The following is a 24,070-nucleotide window of genomic DNA, read 5'->3' as shown; positions in this document are numbered from 1 at the left end:
GCCACGAGGTGCCCCCTGCTCCTCTGGCCGGAAGGGGCTGTCCAGAGGGGTCTCCTGCACTCTGGGAGCCTGCAGGCCAAGCCCAGCCGTCCTTGGGGCAGGGAGCCAGCTACTGGAACACCCGGCACACAGCTCCCCAGTGCCAGGGCCGCCTCTAAAGCTCCAGGCAGAGGGCAGAGCAGGGGAGGGCGGCCGCCAGCAACACCCGGACCTGGGGAGGGGCTTCCGGGCGGCAGGCACCACAGCGGCGGCAGCTGAGGGCATCACGGGAGCCCAGGGGTGGGGGGGGGGTGTCTGCGGGGTAACAGGGAAGAGGGCAGTGGGGGCCATCTCATCGGGCCCACAAATGGGGAGCCCCCAAAGGGTCTTAAAGGACGTTCTGTGCTGCCAGAGGACGGGCTGCCCGAGGAGGTGGGTGGAGGTCTTTACGGCGCCCCCAGGGCAGGACGCCCTCACTCAAAACCTAACTGGGCAGGTCCAGGGGCCACTGAGCCAGGGAAGGGCCCAGAATCACTGCAGGAGGCCCTGGCAGCCCTCAATCCCTTGCCCACTCACCATCTGATCCCTGGCCAGCAAGCCAAGGTGCGGGTCAGCCCCTGACAGCCCTCCATGGGCCATTTGAAATGGCAGGGCCCTGAGAGGGAGGCTATCCCCTGACCCACCCATTTCACAGATGAAATGACCGAGGCGAGAGGCAGGCCCAAGGTCACCCAGGCAGTTAGTGGAGACTTGGGTCTAAAGCCAGGAAAAGGCACCCCAGGCTGGCACTTTATTTTGTCCCATAAGGTGATTCGGGGAGAGGGAGGAGAGAAGGCACAGAGACACTGAGTGGACCCATCAGCTCTACACCCTCAGCGCCAGGCTGCCTGGTGCCCAGCAGCCGCCCCAAAAATGCCCATCATGGACCAGAAAGCAGAAAAGAGAAGACTATGAAGGAATCGGATTTGATTAACCTGTTGTCGTGCCTTTAATTCCACCTTTTGGGCCTCAGTTTCCCCATCTGTCCACACCCCCTACCCCCCACCTAATAGGTAAGTCCTTGAAGGCAGAACAGGGCCTCAAAGGGGCTCCCTGGGACCACAAGTCTCACTCCAGTAACACTGTGAATGCATAAACCCATGCAAGTCCAAAAGCCCCCCTGGAATGTGGGGGGCACTGGGGGGGGTGCAGTAAGGAGTTTCCACACGGAACCAGTCTGCAGCCTGCCAAGGTGAGAAATGCCACGTGTGTTTTCCTGAGGCTGTTCCCACAGTCACCTTCCCAGAGCACTGGCCCACTCACCACAGCCCAGCCCCCAACAGGCCCTGCAGATCTGGACAAACAAACCCCAAGAAACCTAAGCAGCGGGGTTCTGGCCATCCCTGGAGGGGGCCGGGGGCCGCCCACCTGCACTCAGACCAGTCTCTGCTGCCAAGACTCCTGGCTGGGAGTCTCAGCACCTTCCCGACAAGTCCTGTCAGAGGTGTGCTTTCACCAGGACAGCTGCAAACCTGGGGGAGGGCTTTTTAAAGGCTAATGACAATTTGCATTTGTTTTTCCCACTTCCAAAGACCCCGAAGTGGGGGAGGGAAGGAGGGAGGGAGGGAGGGAGGGAGGGAGGGATGCAGGGAGGGAGGGAGGGAGGGAGGGATGCAGGGAGGTGTGGTGCCCAAGACCAGTGATGCTGACTCCCCGTCCCACGCCATCACCCTCCGGCCAGCACCTGCTTCGTACCCACATCACCACACGCTGCAGATGAGGAAACAGGCAAATCAGCGAGGCTGGCCTCAGGTCCCGCCCACGGCCGCCCAGGAAGCTCCAGCCTGGCTCTGAGGGCCACAGACAAGACACTGAATTCAGGCCGGCCCCGCATTAACCGAGGTCCTAGTCGGCCCAGAGCCCCACTCCCCTCCCACCGGCCCGTGCGCCTCCATCTTGGCTAAATGACAGCAGTGGCCTCCACATGGGGCCCCCTCGCCCCCGGTAAAGCCCACCCCCTGCCTGTACTCACCACTCACACGAGGAGGGGCTGGCGGTACCTGGGCCTCTGCTCCCCTGAACCCCACCCTGGGGGCCTCCGCATGGGCACAGAGCTGTGCGCCTAGCCCCCACCTCAACCTGGCGGCCACAAGAGGCTGTCCAAAGCGCTGGCTGACCCCCTGAGCAAACCCCACGACCTCCTGGGGCTTTGCCCTCAGAGCGGAGCGCCCACCTGCTCAGGAGCTCCCAGCATTTCCTGGGGGGCGGCCCTCACCCCACCCACGTCCTCAGGCCCTGGGCCCTGCTGGGGAGCCTGCACCTCTGCTCCCTATGTGCCAGGTCAAGGCCAAGTCCGTCCTAAGCAGCCGCTTCATCCCACCTCACACAGGCGGTCCAGACCCCCGGGTGTGCCCGAGGGGCTGTCGGGGGCTCTCCCTAAGAGGGCTTCAGCTCTCGAGCTGCAGGAAGAAGCGGGTCCCTCTCCGCTCAGGCCTGCCGGCACCCGGAGTTGTCAGGGCGATGGCTCCTGATTTGTTCTCAGCTTCTCTGGGAAAGCAGGTCTCACTGTGCCAACAGCGGGATAAAAACATCTCTGTGTGTCTGGTCCTTTCTGGACCATCTCGGCAAGAGGGAGAGGCTTGCCTTCCGAGACACGGCCCCCGTGTGGCCGCCTTCCTCTCTGGGCAGCGAGGTCTGGTGGGGGGAGGCGGTCCGCTGAGGCAGGTCCTCTGACGGGGGCTGAAGGAACAAGCATTCCTCCACCAGGCCGAAGTGCGGAGGTGGGCAGAAGGAAGGGGGTCGAACCCCGCCTCCCAGGGGGGCATCCACCTCCTTCAAGAGTGTAGGACCTGCTCGTTGCAGACATGGTGACAGAGCCTGGGCCAGCGACTCAATTTACCAACTTGCCCAAGTCTCTGTTTTTCTAAAAGAAGCTGCTTTTAGGGAAACTTTGTTCCAGAAACCCAGCTCCTGAAAGCTTCAGGGCAGGCAGGCCCCCCAACTCCTCCACCGGCAGGCAAAACCGAGGCCCAGAGGGAGGAGGGAACACACGCTCGGAGGCTCAGGCCCCACCACCAAGAGAAACAGGCGGCCCAACGGCTACATTCGACATGCACTTCCCCCATCAGGAGGCCCCCTCACACACTCACTGGCACACCTGCCCCTGCACATCCACCCACATACTGGCACACCCACTCAGGCACCTGCTCCCACAGGCCCATCTCAGGGAACCACACACCTCTGGCAGTTGTCACAGGTCATCCGTGGCCAGCAAAACATCTGGCAGCACGTATTGCACACGTGCAAACTTGAGAAGAACAAAGAACTAGCAGCCCCCCACATCCCATGGTTGGACCCTGGCACCACCACTGCCACCTGCTGGCAGCCGCCCCAAATTACAGGGTCAGTTCTCTGGGCAGTTCACTCAACCACTCAAAAACTATCCACTGGAACTAACTGCTCTGGGCGCTGAATGGCCTCATCAGAGTGAAATGGCTTCCTGGAAACCTAAGCATGCAGTGAAGGAAGCAGCCACGGAGACTGGCACGTGCCACCCGGGCACAGGCCCTGGGCTCCAGGCCAGAGGGCTGAGCCCACTAGGAAAACGTAGGGGGGGGGGCGATGAGACACAGGGTGAGACTCTGTTGGGTTCCCTGGACTCCCTCTCTCCACCGGGCGGCCCAGGTGGCCAAGCTCAGGCAATGCCCTGGGAGCCCAGGTCCAGCCCCTCTGGGCTCGGGCAGGGGGTGGGCCTCAGTCTGCTGGTCACACGGCAGTGGCACCAGCGCAGGGCCGGCCCAGCCTCCACTGCTGGAGCGCCGAGAGCTGCCACGGCCGGGAGCCGGGGACACCCGTGGGCACACACACACGCACGCACGCGTGCTCACGCCAGCCCGCACCTCGATCTGCAGGATGGCCTCCTCGCGCAGCCGGATGGCCTCCAGGTCCTCCTCGGTGATCTCCGGAAGCAGCGCCTGCCCCTGGGCCTGCCACACGCCGTCGCCCCCGTTAAAGATCTTCTCGTCCTCGGACAGCTCAGCAAATGGGGCCTGGGGACTCTGCCGAGACACAGACCAAGGTTACCCGCACGCACAGCCTGCTGCCACCAGGCCGAGCTCTCAGCAGGCACCCAGGAGCGCCCAGCCTGCAGCCCTGAAGGGGCGGGCTCCACCCTGTCACTCGAGAGACGTCCCCACAGGGTCCCCGGTGCTGGGGCTGCCGTAGATGGGGGGCAGACACCGGGCCCTGTGGCCGTCCCTGGCCTGGCTGCGGGGAGCACTCGGCAGGACCCCACAGCCCCCCAGAGCCAGGGCCACACAGAAGACCCTGCAGAGCACAGCCGCCACGTTCCCAGCTCTTGAGGGGTCACAGGCCTCTTCGTGAGCCCCCAGAAAATGTCCCTGCGTGCACACAAACCCCAGCTTTTCGTCTGGGGGCTGTGGCCCCCCCGAAAGCCCATCCCAGAGCTGGTTACAGACCAAGTGCAGCTGCCGGACAGGGGCCGTGGAAACCAAAGCATGGACGTCACCCGGTAGGGCACAGACCTGCCCCAGCTGGGACCAGATCACAGGGAAGGAAAGCCTGCGGGGGGGGGGGGGGGGGGGTTTCAAGTTGTCTTATCCTTTACTGATTTCTTTAATTCACCAAATTTTCTAATTCAATAAACTAGTAGCTTCTCCCTTTAATGAACTCTGTTCCCTGATGGGACAACCTGGGTGCAAGTGAGCTGACATCCACCCCTGAGGTGCGGGTCCCGAGTGGGGAGTGGGGTGCCAGTGGGGGGCCGCGCCTACTCCGCCTCCGCAGAGATGAGACAGCAGGAGCTGGGGGTGCCCCTCCCCCCAGAGCCGTGGCTTCACGCGAACAATGCTTCCAATTTACCTGCAAACGGTCAGCAACAAAGACTACTGGCCTGCACCCCACGGCACCCCCCTAGGAAGACAGATAACGGCACACGCACTCCCCCCAGCCCCGCTCCCCCAGGCCTGTCGTGACGACCAGGGCAAGAGACGGCACAGAGGACGGGCAGAGCCCCGGGAGGGCAGCCTGCCCACCAGTGCCCTCACCTCCCAGGTGTGTCGAAGCTCCTTGGAGCCGCTGTCTCTGACGCTCCCGACATCCTTGCAGGGAGCAGCCAGGAGCCCACTTTACAGGTGAGGCCGCGGAGGCCGAGAGGCCAAGGAACCCAGAAGAGCCGGGATGTGGAGCAGGGCTGCGGGCTCCCACCCGGCACAGGGAGCTCCAGGGCGAGAACCACAGACCAGGAGAGAGGACGGTACCGGCACAATGCTGACCACACGCCCTCCTCCCGGCCCGGGGACACACTGTCCTGGAGGCAGAGGTCAGTGCTGGGCGCACAGACAGACGGGGGGACGGCTGCCGCTCTTCTTGAGCCCCTCGTACAGGTGCCTGGGCAGCGGGGACGGGGCTGAAACACAGGACTGCCGTCGCCCACGCAACGGCCCTCTGCCAGCGCCACGTCCCCAGGACACTTGGCGTCGGTCACCTTGGAAGGAGGCTGCAGAGGCTGCCACTTGCCTATTTTCTGCGTCCCCTTTGTTATAGGCCCCTGATGTCTGCCTGCAGTGAAGACCTCCTTCCCATGCCCTGTGCAGCTCAGGGTCACACGGCAGAGTCCTGGCCACACTGACGCCAGAGAAGTGACTCTGGGTGTGTGTGTTGGGGGGGGCGGTCCAGGGGTCCACTCGGCTCCACAGGACGGTCTCCGTGCCTGTCCTCCCAGCAGACCCTGCTCCCTGCGGGCCCTGCCACACCGCCTCCAGGAGGCCCCTCAGGTCAGCAGGAGGAGAACACAGTCTAGTGTCCACATTCTTTCCTGCACTTTCGGGCCCATGATGGCCGCTGCAGGCCTGGCCTGCGGTGGAGTGGAGCGGATGGACACTGCACACACCTACTCATTTGGGCACCAAAAGCAGCAAACGGCACAAACAAGAACCTTGGGGCATTTGGACAAACGCCAGTACAGGCGGGCGCGAGGCACTGGAAAGCCACATGCGTGACTGCGCTAGGAAAGGGGACACACCGGATGCCGCCCTTTCCTCTGCTCGCGGCCCCGCGGGGTGGGCACGCTCCCCTCGGTTACAGGCTGACGTGTCCGGACGCACCCCGTCCTGCTCGCAAAGCTGGCACTCTCCCTACAGACCACACCGATACACGCAGCACCTCGTCCCCGGAGTCAGCAGAGGCCTTTAAATAAATAAATACGTGGATACATGAATACAAAATAAAAGATCTAAAAAATCTGCTGACGGGCGCTCCTCATCCAAGGCGGCAATCACCACCTCCCCTTCCCGGCGTGGGCGGGAGGAAGTGAGCAGCGCCAGGCGGGCAGGAGCGGGATGGGGGCTGGCCCCGCGCCAGGCCGCGCGGCCACCACCGCCTCTCCTTCTGCGCCTCCCAGGCCCCGCCTAGGCTGCTAAGCAAGTCCGGTTCCGGCCCAGCACCGGCACCGTCGGGCCAGCGGCACGCTCTCAGGGCCTCAGCGTTCTCCTCCATAGAACGGGCAGAGTGACCGCGCCCAAGGCCTGGGGCCTGTGCTCTCCACACAGCAGCTGTGCTGTCTGCACCCCCGCCCCGCCCCGCCCCGCCCCGTCCTCGTGCTGCCCGGCACACCCCTCACGCCCAGCAGGAGGCGCGGCACCTGGTCCCCCTCGCTGATCCCACGCCCTCAGCCCAAGGCGGGGAGGGGACCGAGAAAGCTCGGCTCTGCCGCTTACTAGCTGTGTGATCCTGCCGAGTCCCTTAACTTCTCCAACCTCAGCCTTCGCTTCCCTAAGACGGGGCTGATTCCACCCATGTCCCAGAGTCGCATAAAGGTACCACCCATGTCCCAGAGTCACATAAAGGAGCGACTGGGATGAAGGCAAGGCACTGACCAGCGAGCACACATGAAAACAAGATGCCAATGGAAAGCCCAGGTCGGGAGCCATGCAGGGCCGCCCGGCCCCGGGCAAGTGAGTCACAGGGCCCAGGACACGCGTGCCTGCGGGGGACCCCAGCGGTGCACCCCTCCCAGCAGCGGCCGCTCCAGAACAGGGCACCCAGCCCTGAGCTGCACTGACGCCTGCCCCCCACCCACCTGATTCCACTGGCCCGGGGCACCGCCTGGACAGGGGCTTCTAAAGGCCTCCCTGGCAAACCTAATAGCCCCCGTGGGAAGAGCCCCGGCCCGCGCACCCAGGGCCCGAGATGCGGGCACGCCCACTGCAGCTCTGCTGTAAAGCACAGCCTGACCAGCAGGGGGTGGGCAGGAGCACCGGGGCGCAGCCTGCAGTGAGCACCACGGACCAGCTGAAAGCCAGTCAGACACTACGGTGCAGAAGTGACACTACGGGTGTCGCGTGAAGCCTCCTGGAGTCTGGGTTTCCGTGGAAGCTCCAGAAAGCCGAAGCAAAGGGTGCCGGCCTCCCTGCAGGCGTGGGTACCGCGCCTGGCCTCCACAGGTACCGGCTGCCCTCCCCAAGAGGCTCAGGACAAGGGACCAGGGAGGGAGAGATGGCTGATCCTGCCACAGTCCCCCTCCTGTAAGGATCAGAAAGCACCCTTTATTCTCCTCACAAAGCCTCAATTTGGATCTTGAGCTCTGAAGCCAGGATTAGGATTTGCTGGCAGGGCGGGCGCTGGGCAGGCAGCGCAGGGGATAGCCGTGTGATGGTTTTCCAGCTTGCGGGGCAGCCAACAAAGGCGGCTTTCTCTTCGTTCCAAGGCCCAGGGCTTGGGTTCCGTTCCGACGCGTCCATTAGAAGCCCGCAATCCAACGTGACTGCTGGGGGGCGGGCCCAGCAGTTTCCCGTGAGAAGAGATGGAGCCCAGTGGGGGTTCAGGGAGGCCAGGAGGGTGCGTGGCGGGAGCTCAGCGTGGCCCCCCACCCAGGGCCAGTGAGCAGCGACCCAGGGCTCTCAGGGGCTCTGGGAAACTGGCCACCATCTCGCCAACTCCGGCCCAGGGCTCTGCACAGGAAGTCCGTGACCCCGGCGGGAGGGCAAGCGTCAGAACGAGACCTGGTCACACGCTTGGGAAACACAGCTTCTGTGTAGTAGCCCGAGGCTGGTCATCCACTTCTCCAAATAGCAAAAGGCTGTATGTGTGTTAGCTGACGGAAGTCTCTGGAGGCTCAGTGAAGCCCAGGACACAGGACAGGCATGACCGTCGCAATCCTTCCCTGGCCCCGTATTAAATAAAGGCGCTGGGGCCCAGGGGCAGGGCCAACCCGCCCCGCACCTGGCGGGGACGCACGACTAGGGTACTTCCCAGCAGACGCGAAGGTGAGGCGGTCTTTACTGCTGCTGCCGGGAGCACGGGGCTCTGGTGAACCCACGCCGAGCTGGCGACGGCGATGCAGACTTCAGAGTGTTCCCAGCGCTGGACAGGCACGGCCCTGCCTTGGGACAGAGGCCGGCCCAGAAGCACCTGGGGGCTGCCCACTGCCTAGGCCTGGGTAGGAGACTGACCCAGGACCCAGCTGAGGCTGCGGCCGACCACAGCCAAGAAGGCGACTCCAGAGGAGCCAAGCTGCTCCTGCTCACGGCCACAGCCAGCACTCGGCTCGGAGGAGAGCCGGCAGGCAGCGGCACCCCCGCTCCTGGCAGGCCCAGGCCCACCAGGCTGCAGATGGCGGCCCCGAAGTCCGGGGCATCAGTGCGGCAACGTCCCCGTGCTGAATCCTGCAGTATGTCATCTCATCAACTACAGCTTGCAAAATTCCTGGAAATAATCTTTCATAACTTCTCAGAAGCACTGTTGACCACTGTCTTCCTCTTTAAGAAAAACTCTACTGAAATAGGACATCAGTAGTTGAATGAACAAATCACAAGTGTAGATCAGTCTGTGAACTATAACAAAAGAAAGACTTCCGGGTCAAGATACGGACATTCCAGCCTCCTACTCATTACGCTGTCCCCTACCAAGGGTAGGGGCTTCTAACTCTGCCCATTGGTTTGGTCTGGTTTTGACCTCTATCCTCTTTGGGCTCAGCGTGTGTCCAAGATGTCACCAGGGCCTTGCTGGCCACAGCACAACCCTTCTGCTGCCAGAGTCTCCCATTTACGGACTCGGCACAAATGCTCTGTCCATCCCACCGCAGGCTGGCTCTCCCCCAGGTGTCTGCTGCTGCATGTCACGTGTGCTCAGCGTTCTTCTATGTGACTTTTCACCGGGTATACACTGGAGGTGGAGCTGCAAGGCCACAGACAGGACGACATTTCACTCCACAGGTGTGTTCAGCTACCAGAGAGGGGGCACCGTTCACACTCCCGTCTACCGCGCAAGGTCTCCAGCTGCCCCACAGCCTTGCCGGCACTCGGCATACTCCCGCGTTTTCATTTGTTCTTTTTAGTTGTGTTGGTGGGTGTGAGGTGTGCAGAGACGGAGCATCGCAGGTTAACTTTGCCTGCTTCTAATGACACATGCTGAGCACACACCCATGTGCTTACCAGCCATTCCGACGTCCCTTTTCAACGTGCACGCCCAAGGTGTTTGCCCTTTTATGTTTTTGAATTGAGTTGTCTGCCTTTTTCCTACTGATTTGTAAGAGAGCTTTACATATTATGAAGTCCTTTCAGATACGTGATGTGCAAATGCCTTGTCTCACTCTGTGGGTCACCTCTTCACTCTCTTAGGGTTGTACAGACTATAACAAAGTCAAGTTTATCACTTTTTCTTTATAGTGAGTATATTTTCATCTGTGTGGGAGGAAGACAGCCTCCTACGGTAGCCTCTAGAAGCTTCACTGCCTTACCGTTCACATTTAGATCTGTGATCCGGGGAAGTGTTCTGAGCCTGGGTGAACCGGGGTGAAGGTCTGTTGGGGGTGCCAGGCTCGTGCCGGCAGTGCTCCAGCCCCCTCCCAGCCACGCAGCGATGGCGCTGGGCCCGGAGCACTTCCTGGCTGAGAGGGTACTCACAGCCTGAGCTGGCTTGTCGCCTCGTGTGGACATCCTGCCCTGCACACCACTCCTCAGTCACTCCGACACCGAGATGAAGTGGGCGGGGTGTTCAGACCTGTACTTGCCGTGTGCTCAACAGGACCTTTCCCAGCTCAACCATCAGCCAATCAGCATCAAATCCTGTGTAAATCCTGTGTTTCCCACTGTGTGGCAGTGCACCTCCCACAAACCAGGTAATCACGTATGTGTGAGTCTGCATCTATATGCGACTCTGATCCCACTGGTCTGTTTGCTTAGCCTTCAACAAATACCACACTGTTCCAATTTCTATTGCTTTATATTGTGTTCTGATACCTGGGAATGTAAGCCCTCCAGTTCTGTTCTTCAAAATTGTCTTCTTTATTTGGGGGTCTTTATATTTCCATATAGATTTTATGATCAGTTTGACAATTTACACACACATCATATACAAACACATATTCAAAACCTGCTAGGATTTTTATTTGGATTGTATTGAACCTACAGAACCACTTGGTGAGAACTGACATCTTTATACATCAAATTTTCCAATCTACAAATATGGTGTACCCCTCCATTATTTAATCTTCTGTAATTTCTCTCAGTAATGTTTTATAGTTTTCTATACAGAAGCTTAAACAACTTGTCATAGATTTCTTCCTAGTTTTGATGCTATCATAAGTGCTATCACTTTTTAAGTGTCATTTCCAAATTGTCTTTTGCTGGCACACACACAGTTTTCTTGCATACTAACATGATAACAGAAATCCTGTTACATTCACTTACGAACTCTTAAGTTTCATCAGATTCATTCACATTTTCTAGTTACACAATCATGTTGTCTGTGAAGGGGTTTTAAACCTTCCCAATTTTAAACCTTTTATTTCTTTTTCATCTCTTATTGCACTGGATATGCCCTCAGTGCAATGAAGAATAGAAGCAATAATACTGGACACTATGTCTCCTCCTCACTCTCAGGAGAAAAGATTTTAATATCTCACCAGTGAGTGTGCTGCTGACTGTTGGACTTTTGAAGATACTCTTTATCAGATTAAAGGCATTCCTATCTATTCCTAGTTTGCGGAAAGTTTTGAGTCCCCCTAAGTGGGTACTGAATTTTACCAAATGCTCTTCCGTGTCTATTGAGATGATCGAATAGATTTTCTTTCTTACTGAATTAACATGGCAAATTACTCTGATTATTTCTGAATGTAAACCAACCTTGCATCCCTAGAATAAATCCCACTTTATAATGATGTATTACCTTTATATATATTGCTAGACTTAGCTTATTAACATTTTGGTTAGGATTTTTGCTTCTATGCTCATGAGCCAGCACGTTATTTTCCATTTACTAGCCTCATAAAGCAAGGTGGGATGCATACCTTTTTTTATATTCTATATAAGAGTTTGTGTAAACTGGTATTATTTATTCCTCAAATATTTGGGAGAATTCATCAGTAAAGACATCTAGTCTGAAGTTTTATCGCTAGGATGTTTGTTAATTATGGATTTCATTTCTTTAATAAATACTGGACTTTCCAGATTTTTTACACATCCTGGGAGGTTACATTTTTCTTTAAAAACTTGTATTTCATATAAGTTGTCAAATTTATTGGCATGAAGTTGCTAACAGTATCTTATTATTTTTTTTTTTAGTTTTTAGAAACTATAATGATATAGCCATTTTCATGACTGATACTAGTAATTTGTATTTTCTCTCTGTATCTTGATTAATCTTGTAGGATTTAACAATTTTATTAATCATTCTAAAGAACCAATCTTTGGCTTTGTTGAATTTGTCTATTGTGCATCTATTTTATATTTCATTGGTTTCTGCTTTTTCCTATATATTTTCTTTGGATTTAATTTTTTTGTTGTTTTTCTAGCCATTTGAGATTGAGAATTAGATCACTAATTTTCACACGTGCTTCTTTTCTAATATATGTATTTAAAGTTATAAACTTCCCTCTAAGCACTGCTTTAGTTGCAACCCATAAGCTTTGATTTGTTGCATTTTCATTTTTGTTCAGTTCAAGAGTATTTCTAATTTCTATTAGGGTTTCTTCTTTGATCCATGGGTTATTTCAAATTATATTATTTAAATTCTCAACCCCTGGTGTTGAGAATTTTGTTACCAGATTCTACTTTAATTGCACTCTGGTTAGAGAACATATTCAGTATTATGTCAGTCATTTAGAATCTGCTGAGACTTGCTTTACCATCCAGCATATGCATTATGCATATATTCTCTTAGTGTCATCAATATCAATTAGGTCAGTGTATTAATCAGTAGTATTGCTTGAATATTTTATATCCTTACTGAATTTTTTTCAATTTATTTTATTAGTCATTTAGAGTGGTGTGTCATAATTTCCGACTATGATCGTGGATTTACTAGCTTTCCTTTTACTACTATCAGTTTTGCTTTATATTTCTATTTTTGAGGGTATATTGTTAGGTACATATAAATTTAAAATTATATCTTCCATTTGAATTAACTTTTTATCCTTACAAAATATACCTCTGTATGCCCACTAAGAATTCTTCATGTGACGTCTACTTATTCTGATATTAATATGGTTGTACCAGCTTTCTTTAGCTTTTGGTTGCACAATATATCTTTTTTCCATCTTTTTACTTTCAACATTTTTCTGGATTTATATTTAAGGTTTGACTCTTCTAAGCACTACACAGTTTTTTTCTTTTAACCAAGTCTGACCATCTGTGCCTTTTAATTGGAAGGGTTAGTCCATTTTAGCTTAGCATAAGTGGTATAAATCAACCATCTTACAATTTATTTCCTATTTTTTCCTGTTTTGTGTTTTTTTTTTTTGCTTTTAAATTAATCATTTGTTTTATTATTTCATAGGTACCTATTAATTTATGTTATAGTTTCTATTCTTATATTGTCCTTTTAGTATTACCTACAATGCAATATGCATCCTTGGATTATTACAGCCTACCTTACGTTGGTATTTTTGTCTCCTCTCTGATGATGCAAGGACATTACAATACCTTAACACCATTTACCTCCTTTATGTCCTCTGTGCTGTTGTTGTACAAGTATTTTCATTTGCCCCATATCTTAAACCTCACAAGTCATTATTATTATTACTCAACAGTCAACATGAATTTAGGTGTATCCACATTTTACTGTTTTCAGTGCCCATAATTCCTTCCTCCATTACTATGCTTCCATCTGGGATTGTCTTCCTTTTTCTACTTTTAGAGAGTTCTGTTGATGAATTCTCTCAGTTTTTGTTTCTCTAAATATGTTTTCATTTCACCTTTACTTCTGAAAAATATTTTCACCAGATGTAGAATTCCAGGTTGGTAGTTATTTTCTTTCAACTGTCCTCTGGCTTCCACTGTTTCTTTTTAAAAGTCAAGTGTAAGTCTCATTGCTTTTTTAAAAATAATGTGACTTTTTCTTGGGCATCTGAGTTTAAGATTTTTTTCTGGCTTTAATCTGCTTTTAAGATTGTATTTTTGTCTTTGGTTTTCAAGTTTTTATTATGATGTGACTAAGCGTAGTTTTAAGAAACAGGGTAACTTTATCTTATTCATCATAGAGCTTCTTCAATCTGTGGCTTGAAGTATTTGGACAGTTTTGGAAAATTCTCAACCATTACCTCTTCAAATATTGTTTCTGTCCATTCTCTCTCCCCCCTGTTCATCTAGGACTCCAATTACACTCTTTACTGGATTTTCTATCGTTCCTACTCACAGGAGGGTTGGTCAAATACAAGTTGGTCCTGTACAGCAGGTAGAACTGTCAGCAACCACTTCCCTGTATCAAGCCCATGCCAGAGACCTGGGGATAAAATGTCAATTTCTTTTTCTGTTTTAAGGATATTTAATTCATTATTTTATTTTATTTTATTTATTTTATCTATATTTTTATTGAAGTATAGTTGATTTACAATATTGTGTTAATTTCTGCTGTACAGCAAAGTGATTCAGTTATACATGTATACATTTTTTTTTATATTCTTTTCCATTATGGTTTATCATACGATATTGACTATAGTTCTCTGTGCTATACGGTAGGACCTTGGTCCTCCCTGACCTTCCCTGGAGCCCCAATGGCACTGGATTCTATGCTGTCCTCTAACGCCCACTGACCAGGGTAAATACTCAGCACCCACCTGCTGCTTGCCAACCCTCTGTGCTGTGGGAAGCAGTGCTCTGGACTTTTCTGCAATTTTCTGTTGGATAAAGTACAAGAAAAGGGAGACGGGAAGAACAGAAAAGGTGGGGAAAAGAGAAGAAACAGTCAGATAAACACAAAGTACTGGGCGATGACCAACAGCAAAGCACACCTTCAGCTGTCCCAGGACTCTGGAAAACTGGGAGCTTGGCTGGGCTTGGGGGATGATCTGCTAGATGGCTTCCTTCCACACACTCAGGCAGGTGTGGAAGGATGGGTGATACCTGTTCTCCCACCTCCCAGGGGGCTGTCATGAGGACCCTCTTGGGCAGCACTCCAGAGGTAAACATCCCTCACTTGCACGCATGCTGCGGTCCCACCAGCCAGATCCTGGCGATTATCCAATGTCTGCAAGGTGGCCCTTCCTCTGCTTTGGGGGATGGGACTGTACCAGGCCGACCCAGAGTGGGTGCTCAGGGGACCTGCAGGGGCCTCACCTTTTGCACCACTCCATAGCTCTGGATGGCGTCTGAAAGCTGAGTTTTCAGACGGTCCAGCTGAAGACGCTCCTGCTGCAAAGAGGGGGGAAGGGGAGCTTCAACAGGCTGCCGAGGCCTCATCTCGCCCCCGCGGCCCCTCCATCCCTGGGCGCTCCAGTTCGCTATGCTCCTGGGCCCCTCCCATCCCTCCTGGCGGCACCTGCACCACAGCGTCCCCGTCCATCCATCTCCAGCCTCACGGCCGTCACCACTCCCTCTGCCATTGGAACTGGGTTCATCCCCATCTTCATCACCCGGTGCCGTCATCTCCATCACCTCAAACACCAGCAAGGGCTCCACGGGCTCAGCCAGCACCACCGCGAACACCATCTCCACCCAAACCACACGCGCCGTCAACACTGACCTCGGGGCCAGCTGCTCTAACGTGATATGCCTGTCCGGTCCCCAGAACAAACTACTCGGGTGAGAGGTGTTACGATCCCCATCTAACAGCTCAGGAGATCTTGGGCACAAGATCCTAAGTGGCCTGTTCAAGGTCACACGGGTGGTGACGCCGCATCTCATCCCCAGCGTCAGAACTGCAGTCGGCAAACCATCCATCCTGCCCCCAGCACCTCGGCACTCACACGCGGCCTCTGTGGTCCTGCTGGGATGGGACCCCTGGACCCTGGCACCGCCGGGCCATCAGGAGCCACCGCCCCTCCTCTCTCACCACACAGCACGAGCACCAGTGGAGCCAAGCCAGTCCGTCCCAGTGTGCTTGGACCAGGACGCGGACACAGGCTCCTGGTTCCCTCCTGCCCCCAGCACCTCCTGTCAGCTCCCAGGAGGGCCCTGGACACGCCCCAGACCCTGCGTCTCAAGTCCCAAAACCCAGCCCTCACTGCCACCGTGCAGCCCATGCACCCCATGCAAGCCCACGGGTGAGAAGGAGCCGCGGGGCACCAGCAAGCCAGACACGTTTCGGGAGACCAGCTCTCCAACACCTGCCCTTCGAGGGCACTTGGCCGTGTCTGGGCCTCACAGTTCCGTGTGGCTGCAGCTCTGTGGGGTCTGTTTCAGTGTCCAGGTAAGGCTCTTGTAGTTGGCACCATATGTATGCCCCAGGACAGACCTAAGAGCCCAAGAGGCTATTTAGTGCTTTTGAGCAAAACATCTGAAGCTCTGCAGCCCATGTGATCCACCACCAGCTCCGGGTGATGGGCTCAGCCTTTCTTCCCTGCGAGAGCAGTGCCCCACGCTGCCCGCCTGGACGAGACGTCCTCCCGCAGGACCTCATTTGTGTTCTCCCAGCATCCGGCAGAGTAGGTGTCAATAAATGTTCGTTGGTTCTCAGATGGATGGATGGGTGGGTAGATGGCTGGGTAAGTCAGTGGACGGGCAGGTAAATGGATGGAGGGACAGATGGACAGACAGGGGGGCTGGTGGGTGGGTGGATGGCAAGAAGGAAGGATGTATTAGGCTAAAAGTGAGCCCTGTGAACTCCCAAGGGGGTCAACTCTGCTTTCCAGCCCTCGTGACATACACAGAGCTGGGGACATGCGTCACAAGGCCACACGTGAACAGGCCCATGAACACCAAGGCCTCAGAACCGCTGCAGACGCTGCCCTGTGCTGTGTGAACCCTGGGCGAAGGCCAGGACCAGGCGCCCGCCTCTGGTCCCGACGAGCAGGCGGTGATTGTTATATCGCATGCAGAGCAGTGCCCGCCACTCCCGGCAAAGCTCTGAGTGCCTCCTCCACCTGAGACCTCGGGTGCACCCTGCCCACGCCACGCGGGGACCCCTGACCCCTGATTCTGGGACTTTTTTTAAGTGTATTTTTTTTTTTATCAAAGTGTAACTCAAGTTTTCGAGCTGGGTCTACTTTGTTAGGTAAAATCCATCTATCTCAAGTGTACAGTTCACCTTAAGTGTAAGCTTCAGTCATACAACCATCACCAGCACCTGGTTTTAGAACATTTCCATCGCCCCCAAAGCCCTCTGTGTCCTCCTGAGGCCAGTCCCCAGCCCGGTCTGCCACGTCTGCTTTCTGTCTCCAAAGGGACCTCCGGGCACCCCGGGCGCACAGAATACACACGTGCTCCTCCCACTCTGCGGGACCCCTGTGCCGCCCAGGCTGAGCGGCGCCCGCGGTCCACGCCTGCCCACTGCCGGACGGCGTCCGCGGGGCTCACCACGGGGCCTGAGTCTTCCTCACCAGGGGCAGGGCCTCTCTGCGAGGGGCCACACTTCAGCGCTTAGGATTTGGAGGTGGGTCTCTGCTGCTGTAGCTGCTGGCAGCCCTGGGCCACGTGCCAACAAATGGGCAACAAACAGGCTTCACTGAAGAAAACAGGCCCCCGCTCTGTAACCCGCGAGGGCTTAACAACACTGCATGCTCTGGGCTCCCCCAACTTCTGGGGGAGCAGGTAGGGTGTGGATAAGAGACAGCCGGCCAGGGCTGGAGGTACATGAGAGGCCAGTGGGGAGGGGCGGCGGGGACATGGGGGCTGTGAAGGGGCCATGGCCTGGGATGCGGTGGCCGTGACCACGGTGAGGAGGCCGACAGTGAGTGCAGTGGCAGGAAGGGCACACGCAGAGGTGGCAGGTGGGTGAGGCACGTAGAGCAGGGCAGGGGGACGGGCCACTCTTGCCCAGGAGGCCGGGAGCCCACGGCACCTGCACTGCTGCCCGGCCTGCGGCCCAGTGAACAGAGGAACGCGCGACCTCTGCCCCGAGCAGCCGCATGGTCCACATCTGTCTCCCCACCCCGGGCCCCGGGCCCCGTCCCCCTCCGGCCCCCAGGGAACATACCCGGGGGCAGCCCCGCAGGAGCTCAGCCATCTGCTTCAGGGCACTGGCGCTGGCTGCGATCGCGTGGTTGGTCTGCTGCTGTACCGTGTGCCTGGGGTGGGTGTGGAGGGGAGAGAAGACGGGGGGCGGGCAGCAGAAAGGGGGGATGACACAGAAGGGCGGCACGGCAGGTGCGGGGCTCGCAGAGGGACAGGAAAGTGCACAGGAGGGGAGGAGACGTGCAGAGGAAGAAGGGAGCAGACGGGAAGAAGGACGTAAAGACAGGCCCAGGGAGGGACGGACACGGGAGGGGGGCGGGAGAGGCGGGGGGAAGGGGGAAATGACGTGACACGGTGAACTCAGGTCAGCGTCACGAGGCCCCTCACCTCCCGGCCCCCATGGACCCCATACCCAAGCCACGGGCCCGGCACCTGCACCCCCGGGGCCCCAGCCATGAGCCTTCCCTGTGGAAAGGCCGCTGGGGGTCAGCACTGGTCGGGGCCCAGGAAGCACGGTGGCCGCACAGGTGGCCCTGGGACCACCGCTGAGGAAAGCTCAGCCCTCTCCCAGGCCTCTGGGGGCCACGGTGAGACTCCCACCTCCAGACCCAGGAACACAGGGAGGCCGGGCCCAGGGCCTCTCCCAGCCCCTCGGTTTACGATTCTGAGTGTGACCTTGAAGGTGCTGAAAAGACCAGCCCCTCGCCGCCTAGGGCTGACCACTGCCCCTGTGGACAGAGTGACACGGGGCAGACCCTGTCCTCAGGCCTCCTGTGGGCTCACAGGCCCAAGCAAGGGAAGGGCCCTGGCCTGGCTGTGGGGCGCAGACACCAGAGACCCTCCCGACCTTCAAGCTGCAGTGCAGATGCCCCTCTTTGCCCCCTGTGGGACCCTCGCGTGGCAGCAGCGGGCGTGGGCACCAGGCCACCCCGGGCTGAACATGGGAAGCTCCGGAGAGGCCACCCATTGAGCCGGGCGCTGTCTGCCAAGGTGGACGCCCCGGGAGGCACGGGCAGGCCCCAGGCCCCAGGCCCCAACGCTGGCCCCTGGGTCACACGGAGCTGCGGCATGCGGAGAGGGGGACGGGGGTGGCATGGGAAGGAGACCCTGCACCAGCCTAAGAGGGCGTGGGCCGAGGACGCGGTGCGGGGACCCTTTCCTCCCAGGTCACCCGGAGGCCACAGGAAACAGCAGGGACACACGCCGTGTTTCCCCTCGGGATTTGGTCACGTGGCCACTGGCTCCACAGAGCCCTCCCTCCTTGTCACACCTCCCACCCAGATAAGGAAATATTATGAATCCCAAATGTCAATAAATTTGACAGCTAAGATGAAAAAGAAAAATTCCTTGAAAGACAAGGATTATCAAAACTGAATCAGGGAGAAACAGAAAAGCTAAACAGCTCTACACCTACTGAAGGAATTAAATTTGTTCTTAAAAACATTCCCACAAATACAGATGACTTCACCATCAAATATTTAAAGAAGAAGTAATATCAACACTATAGAGTCCTCCAGAAAACAGACAAGAAGGGACACTTATATTTTACGCGGCCAGCATTACCCTGACACCAAAACCTAAACAAAGAATCTAAAAGCAAAGAGCAGCAAAAGTCACATAACAAAGGAGCAAAAATCCTGAACAAAATATTAGAAACCTGAATCCAACCATATACAAAAAGGATAACATATCGTCCAAGGAACGCAAGGTTGGTCTGACATCCAAAATCAATTAATATAACCCTCATACTAACAGAACAAATTTAAAAGGGAGAAAATCATCTCAATAAACTATGCAGAAAAAGCATCCGACAAAATTCAACAAGAATTCATGACAAAAGCTCTAAGAAAACTAGAAAAGAGAAGGGAACGTGATCAACTTGATGAAGAGAGACTGTAACGTCAAAGCAGCATCCTGTCACTGCCAGGAGAGGCGGGCGGCGCCCCCTGAACGGGCACCGGCAGGGCGTACACTTCCAGGACTGCCTACCTCCACGTGGAACTTTACAGGTTTATGCCATTCTACCTATAAAAGGACACGGTTACAACACTGTTAATGGCACAAAAGAGGTAAGCAGCACAGAGATTTAAAACAAACAAGTGAAAGAGTCTCTGTCACAGACGACAGGTTCATTTATGCAGAAAAATCCTAGGGAATATGGAATCTAAAGAGGGCACAGGGCACAGGCAATAAACAGAATCAGTTGTATTTCCATGTACCGGTACCAAAAACCGGAAATGAAATTTAAGCAACAATACCTCTTACAATAGTATAAAAATACAGGGACTTCTGTGGTGGCACAGTGGTTAAGAATTCACCTGTCAATGCAGGGGACACAGGTTCGATCCCTGGTCTGGGAAGATCCCACATGCCGCAGAGCAACTAAGCCCACGCGCTACAACTATTGAGCCTGTGCTCTGGAGCCCGCGAGACATAACTACTGAGCCCGAGTGCCACAACTACTGAAGCCCACGCACCTAGAGCCCGGGCTCCACAACAAGAGAAGCCACCGCAATGAGAAGCCTGCTCACCACAACGAAGAGTAGCCCCCGCTCACCACAACTAGAGAAAGCCCGCGCACAGCAACGAAGACCCAACACGGCCAAAAATTAATTAATTAAAAAATATATACATATGAAATCATTACCATAAATTTAACAAAATACATGCAAGACCAGTGCACTAAAACCTACAAGGAACTGCTGGAAAAAACAAAACCTGTAAATGAGATGAAAGCCGACCACATTCATGGCCAGGAAGACTCAGGATCCCTAAGACGTCAGTTCTCTTTAAATGGGTCTGCAGAGCCACTGTGATCCCATATAAAATTAGAGCAGGCTTCAAAAAACAGAAAAGGACAAGCTGACTCTAAAATTTATGTTGAAATACAACCAATCGGAAGTAGCCAAAACAATTTCAGAAAAGATGAGCAGAGCTGGAGGACGTCCAGCAGGAGGTAAGGCCGCAGGGCAGACTTCCTGCCCGGGGCTCCTGGAAGGACCGTCCATCCATTCAGCTACTCTTCCCGGGGGGTCCCAGCAGTGCCCTGGGCTGACACCGATGAGCCTCACCTTCACCACCCCGGCCACCTCGGCCAGTCTGGGAGCCCGTGCTGGGGGCGGGGCAGAGCCGCTCACGGTGGCCGACAGAAATGACAAAGCCCACACCTGTCTCACGCAAGATGAGAAAACCAGGCTCAACCTTGTGAGGTTCTCATGAAGCTATATTTATTCACTCTGAAAGACTGTCCCTTCTCCTGAGATCAGGTCCCGCCTACTTCAGGAGTACTGAAATATCTTTTTTTTTAATATGATGGCAATAGTGGATGGTAGTGTACTTTTTTTTTTAATGTCCTTACTTGGCAAAATACAAAAGCTGGCAACTGTCAATGTGGAGAAAATACAGACTTGACAACTCTGTACTGGTCTCAAGTCATTTAAAAATGCTAATGATCATTAATCATTAGAGAAATGCAAATCAAAACTACAATGAGATATCATCTCACACCGGTCAGAATGGCCATCATCAAAAAATCTAGAAACAATAAATGCTGGAGAGGGTGTGGAGGAAAGGGAACACTCTTGCACTGTTGGTGGGAATGTAAATTGATACAGCCACTATGGAGAACAGTATGGAGGTTCCTTAAAAAACTACAAATAGAACTACCATACGACCCAGCAATCCCACTACTGGGCATATACCCTGAGAAAACCATAGGTCAAAAAGAGTCATGTACCAAAATGTTCATTGCAGCTCTATTTACAATAGCCAGGACATGGAAGCAACCTAAATGTCCATCGACAGATGAATGGATGAAGAAGACGTGGCACATATATACAATGGAATATTACTCAGCCATAAAAAGAAATGAAATGGAGGTATTTGTAATGAGGTGGATGGAGTTAGAGTCTGTCATACAGAGTGAAGTAAGTCAGAAAGAGAAAAACAAATACAGTATGCTAACACATATATACGGAATCTAAGGGAAAAAAAAAAAAAAAAAAAGGCCATGAAGAACCTAGTGGCAAGACGGGAATAAAGACACAGACCTACTAGAGAATGGACTTGAGGATATGGGGAGGGGGTGGGGTGAGATGTGACAGGGTAAGAGAGTGTCATGGACATATATACACTACCAAATGTAAAATAGATAGCTAGTGGGAAGCAGCCGCATAGCACAGGGAGATCAGCTCGGTGCTTTGTGACCACCTAGAGGGGTGGGATGGGGAGGGTGGGAGGGAGGGAGATGCAAGAGGGAAGAGAAATGGGAACATATTGTATATGTATAACTGATTCACTTTGTTATAAAGCAGATGCTAACACACTATTGTAAGGCAATTATACTTCAATAAAGATGTTTGAAAAAAAAAAAAAAAAAAAAAGGAAAAAAAATAAAAATAAAAAAATAAAAATAAAATCCCAAAAAAAAAAAAAAAAAATGCTAGTGGTCCAGGAGGTGCACAAATTCCCCCCACACATGGGGCCATGGAGGGCTCTGGAAGGCCAGGACACACAGGCTAGGAAGCCTGGTCAGCCCCACCTGGAGGAGGGACAAGAGGGCTGGGGTTCCTGGGGGGCGGAGGGGGGCAGGAAGGCACTCAGTGAGCTGTGGACCTGGAAGCTGAGGCTGCAGGGGCGGGCGGGGAGTAGCTGGGGCCCGGGGAAGGGCCCACTCCCCTCTCCAGACCCGCATCGGTGATGGTATCCTCCAGCCCCCAGACCAGGCAGCCCAGGAAATGCGCTCGAAGGCCAGGGCTCTGAAAAGGCCACCCGTCTGACCTTGGAGACCCCACTCCAGGAGCCCAACCCGGAAACAGGCAGCAGCACAGAGACAGACTGCACGTTCCTGATGCTGAAGACAGAGCAGCCCGAGAGCAGCCCCGCGTCTCAGCTGAGCAACCACACGGAGCCGACAGCGCCGTCTGTGCCTCTGAAGGGCATGTCTTCAGTGTGTGACGGGGGCACGCACAGCCCCAGCCCTAAGTGTAACAAGCAGGATCCAGAACATCAGTCACTGAAACGCGACTCTACGGAACACCTGTGGGCCTGAGAAGAGGCTGGCAGGAGGCCATCCGAGTCCCCACGAGCACGCCCTACTTTCACAATCAGGAAACAATACGTGCTACTTTTAAAAAGAAACATAAAGAATAATTTAAAGTAGAATTGCACACAAAATCTGCCGAGGGCCCTCTGTTGCCTTGCTCTGCACCCCGAGACTTGGCAGGGGTGGTCCCAGACTGCTCGGGTGGACGGAGAGAAGGAAGGACGGGTGGGTGGACGGACGGACGAGTGGGTGGCTGGGTTCTGGCCTGTCCACTGAGAGAGGTGCAGCTTGAGCCACACATCCAACCCCTCTCAGGGCCTCAGTGTCTTCCTCCAAGAAGGGGAATAGCCTTACCTGCCCTCTTCCTTCCCAGGGTACTTGCGGGATGCAAGGAGCCGAGGGCAGGGCTGAGCCCCGCCACGAGGAAGCCCTACCCTGCTGCCATAACAGCTAATTCCAAAGCATCAAGCATCATCCGGGCAGAGAACGCTAAACCCACCGATGACTGGCCCAGACCTCGGAGGTGCAGCCGGAGCTCTGGTGTGTGGCAGACACGTGTGGGGACAGTCAGTGAAGCAAAAAGTGTGCAAGAGACGCATGCCCCGCCACCCGAGTGCACACCTGTGCCCAGGTGTGTCTACATGGGTGTCACACATCCGTGTTGGGGGTGGCCCCATGTGAGCCCAGCCAGCCGTCGGGCTGGCATGTGGATAGGCCGGCGGGCGAGTGGGTGCAGGGCACACCCGCACCACACGCACACTCACAGGCTGTCCCGCAGCTCCTGCGTGTCACTTGGCGTCCCCAGGGACTGGAGGCTCTGCTCCAAGAAGGTCACTGCCGAGAGAAGGGGGCAGGCGTCAGGGGCAGCGGGGCTCCACCACGCGGTCCCCACCCTCCAGGATGCGCCCAGCCTGCCTCCGCGCAGGGACGCGGGTGCCGAGGCCCCACAGCAGGGCCCCAGGGCAGCCCTCTCCCCAGCTGCCCAGAGACGGGGCCCAGGCCCGAGTGGGGCTCAGGGGCCCTGGGGAGCTGCCCCACTGGGCCTCGCCCTGGCTCTGGGGTGGGGGGGGGCTTCTCTCCCCGCCCCGGTCAGCACCCTCTGACCTGGGAGAGCTCAGCGTTCAGGGCAAACGGGAGCCCCCACCCACGAGGGTGCAGGGAGCCCGGGCCGCCCCGTGTCCATGCCCCCGTGTCCCGAGGGAGCGGAGGACAAGCCCTGGCCTCGTGGGCTGCGGCTCTCGCCCTGACCCTTAGCCTCGGTGACCTGTGAGGGGGCGGCCCTGCCAGTCTGAGGGAGGCTCTGACGCTCCCCCCAGGCGGCCCGTCCAGGTCCCAGGCGTGCGACGGGGGAGGGAGGAACGGGGCCGAGAGGGCACCTGCCGAGGACACAGCCCAGCCCGAGCCCGCAGCGCTGGCCTCACGCCCCGCCCCCACCCCCGCTGTCCTGCGTCGGCCGGGCCTGGGCCGCGGGGCACCCTAGCGCGGGAGGCCACCAGCCCGAACCTCGCGCAGCGCACTCCGCGGCCCGGGTCAGGGCGGGGTGAGGCCAGGGCACTGACTCACCATTCGAGTTGATTCGGAAGACGCTGGCCGACGTCTCCTGGAACAGTTCCTGGAGGTCACTCGGGTCCATCTGGGTGGCTGCGAGGAGACAGGAGGGGGAGGTCACATCTTCACCGCGCAGCCTGCCGGATCCCAGGGCCACCATGCTTGGGCAGAG

At 55.2% G+C, this 24,070-nt stretch overlaps 1 protein-coding gene across 1 annotated transcript in view; it reads right to left on the bottom strand.

The window, feature by feature from the left end:
• TSNARE1 (t-SNARE domain containing 1) overlaps positions 1 to 24,070 on the bottom strand; it is a 131,887-nt gene that overhangs the window by 65,671 nt on the left and 42,146 nt on the right. Inside the window, 6 exon segments of the mRNA XM_057531654.1 lie at positions 3,858 to 4,016; positions 14,033 to 14,092; positions 14,532 to 14,629; positions 17,337 to 17,419; positions 23,115 to 23,184; positions 23,914 to 23,991. Of these exon segments, the coding sequence (XP_057387637.1) occupies positions 3,858 to 4,016; positions 14,033 to 14,092; positions 14,532 to 14,629; positions 17,337 to 17,419; positions 23,115 to 23,184; positions 23,914 to 23,991 (548 nt within the window).

Source organism: Balaenoptera acutorostrata, chromosome 17 (genome assembly GCF_949987535.1).
Source record: "Balaenoptera acutorostrata chromosome 17, mBalAcu1.1, whole genome shotgun sequence".
NCBI classification, from domain to species: Eukaryota; Metazoa; Chordata; class Mammalia; order Artiodactyla; family Balaenopteridae; genus Balaenoptera; species Balaenoptera acutorostrata.
Note: the sequence above shows the minus strand (reverse complement) of the source record. Positions and strands in the feature narration are given on the sequence as shown.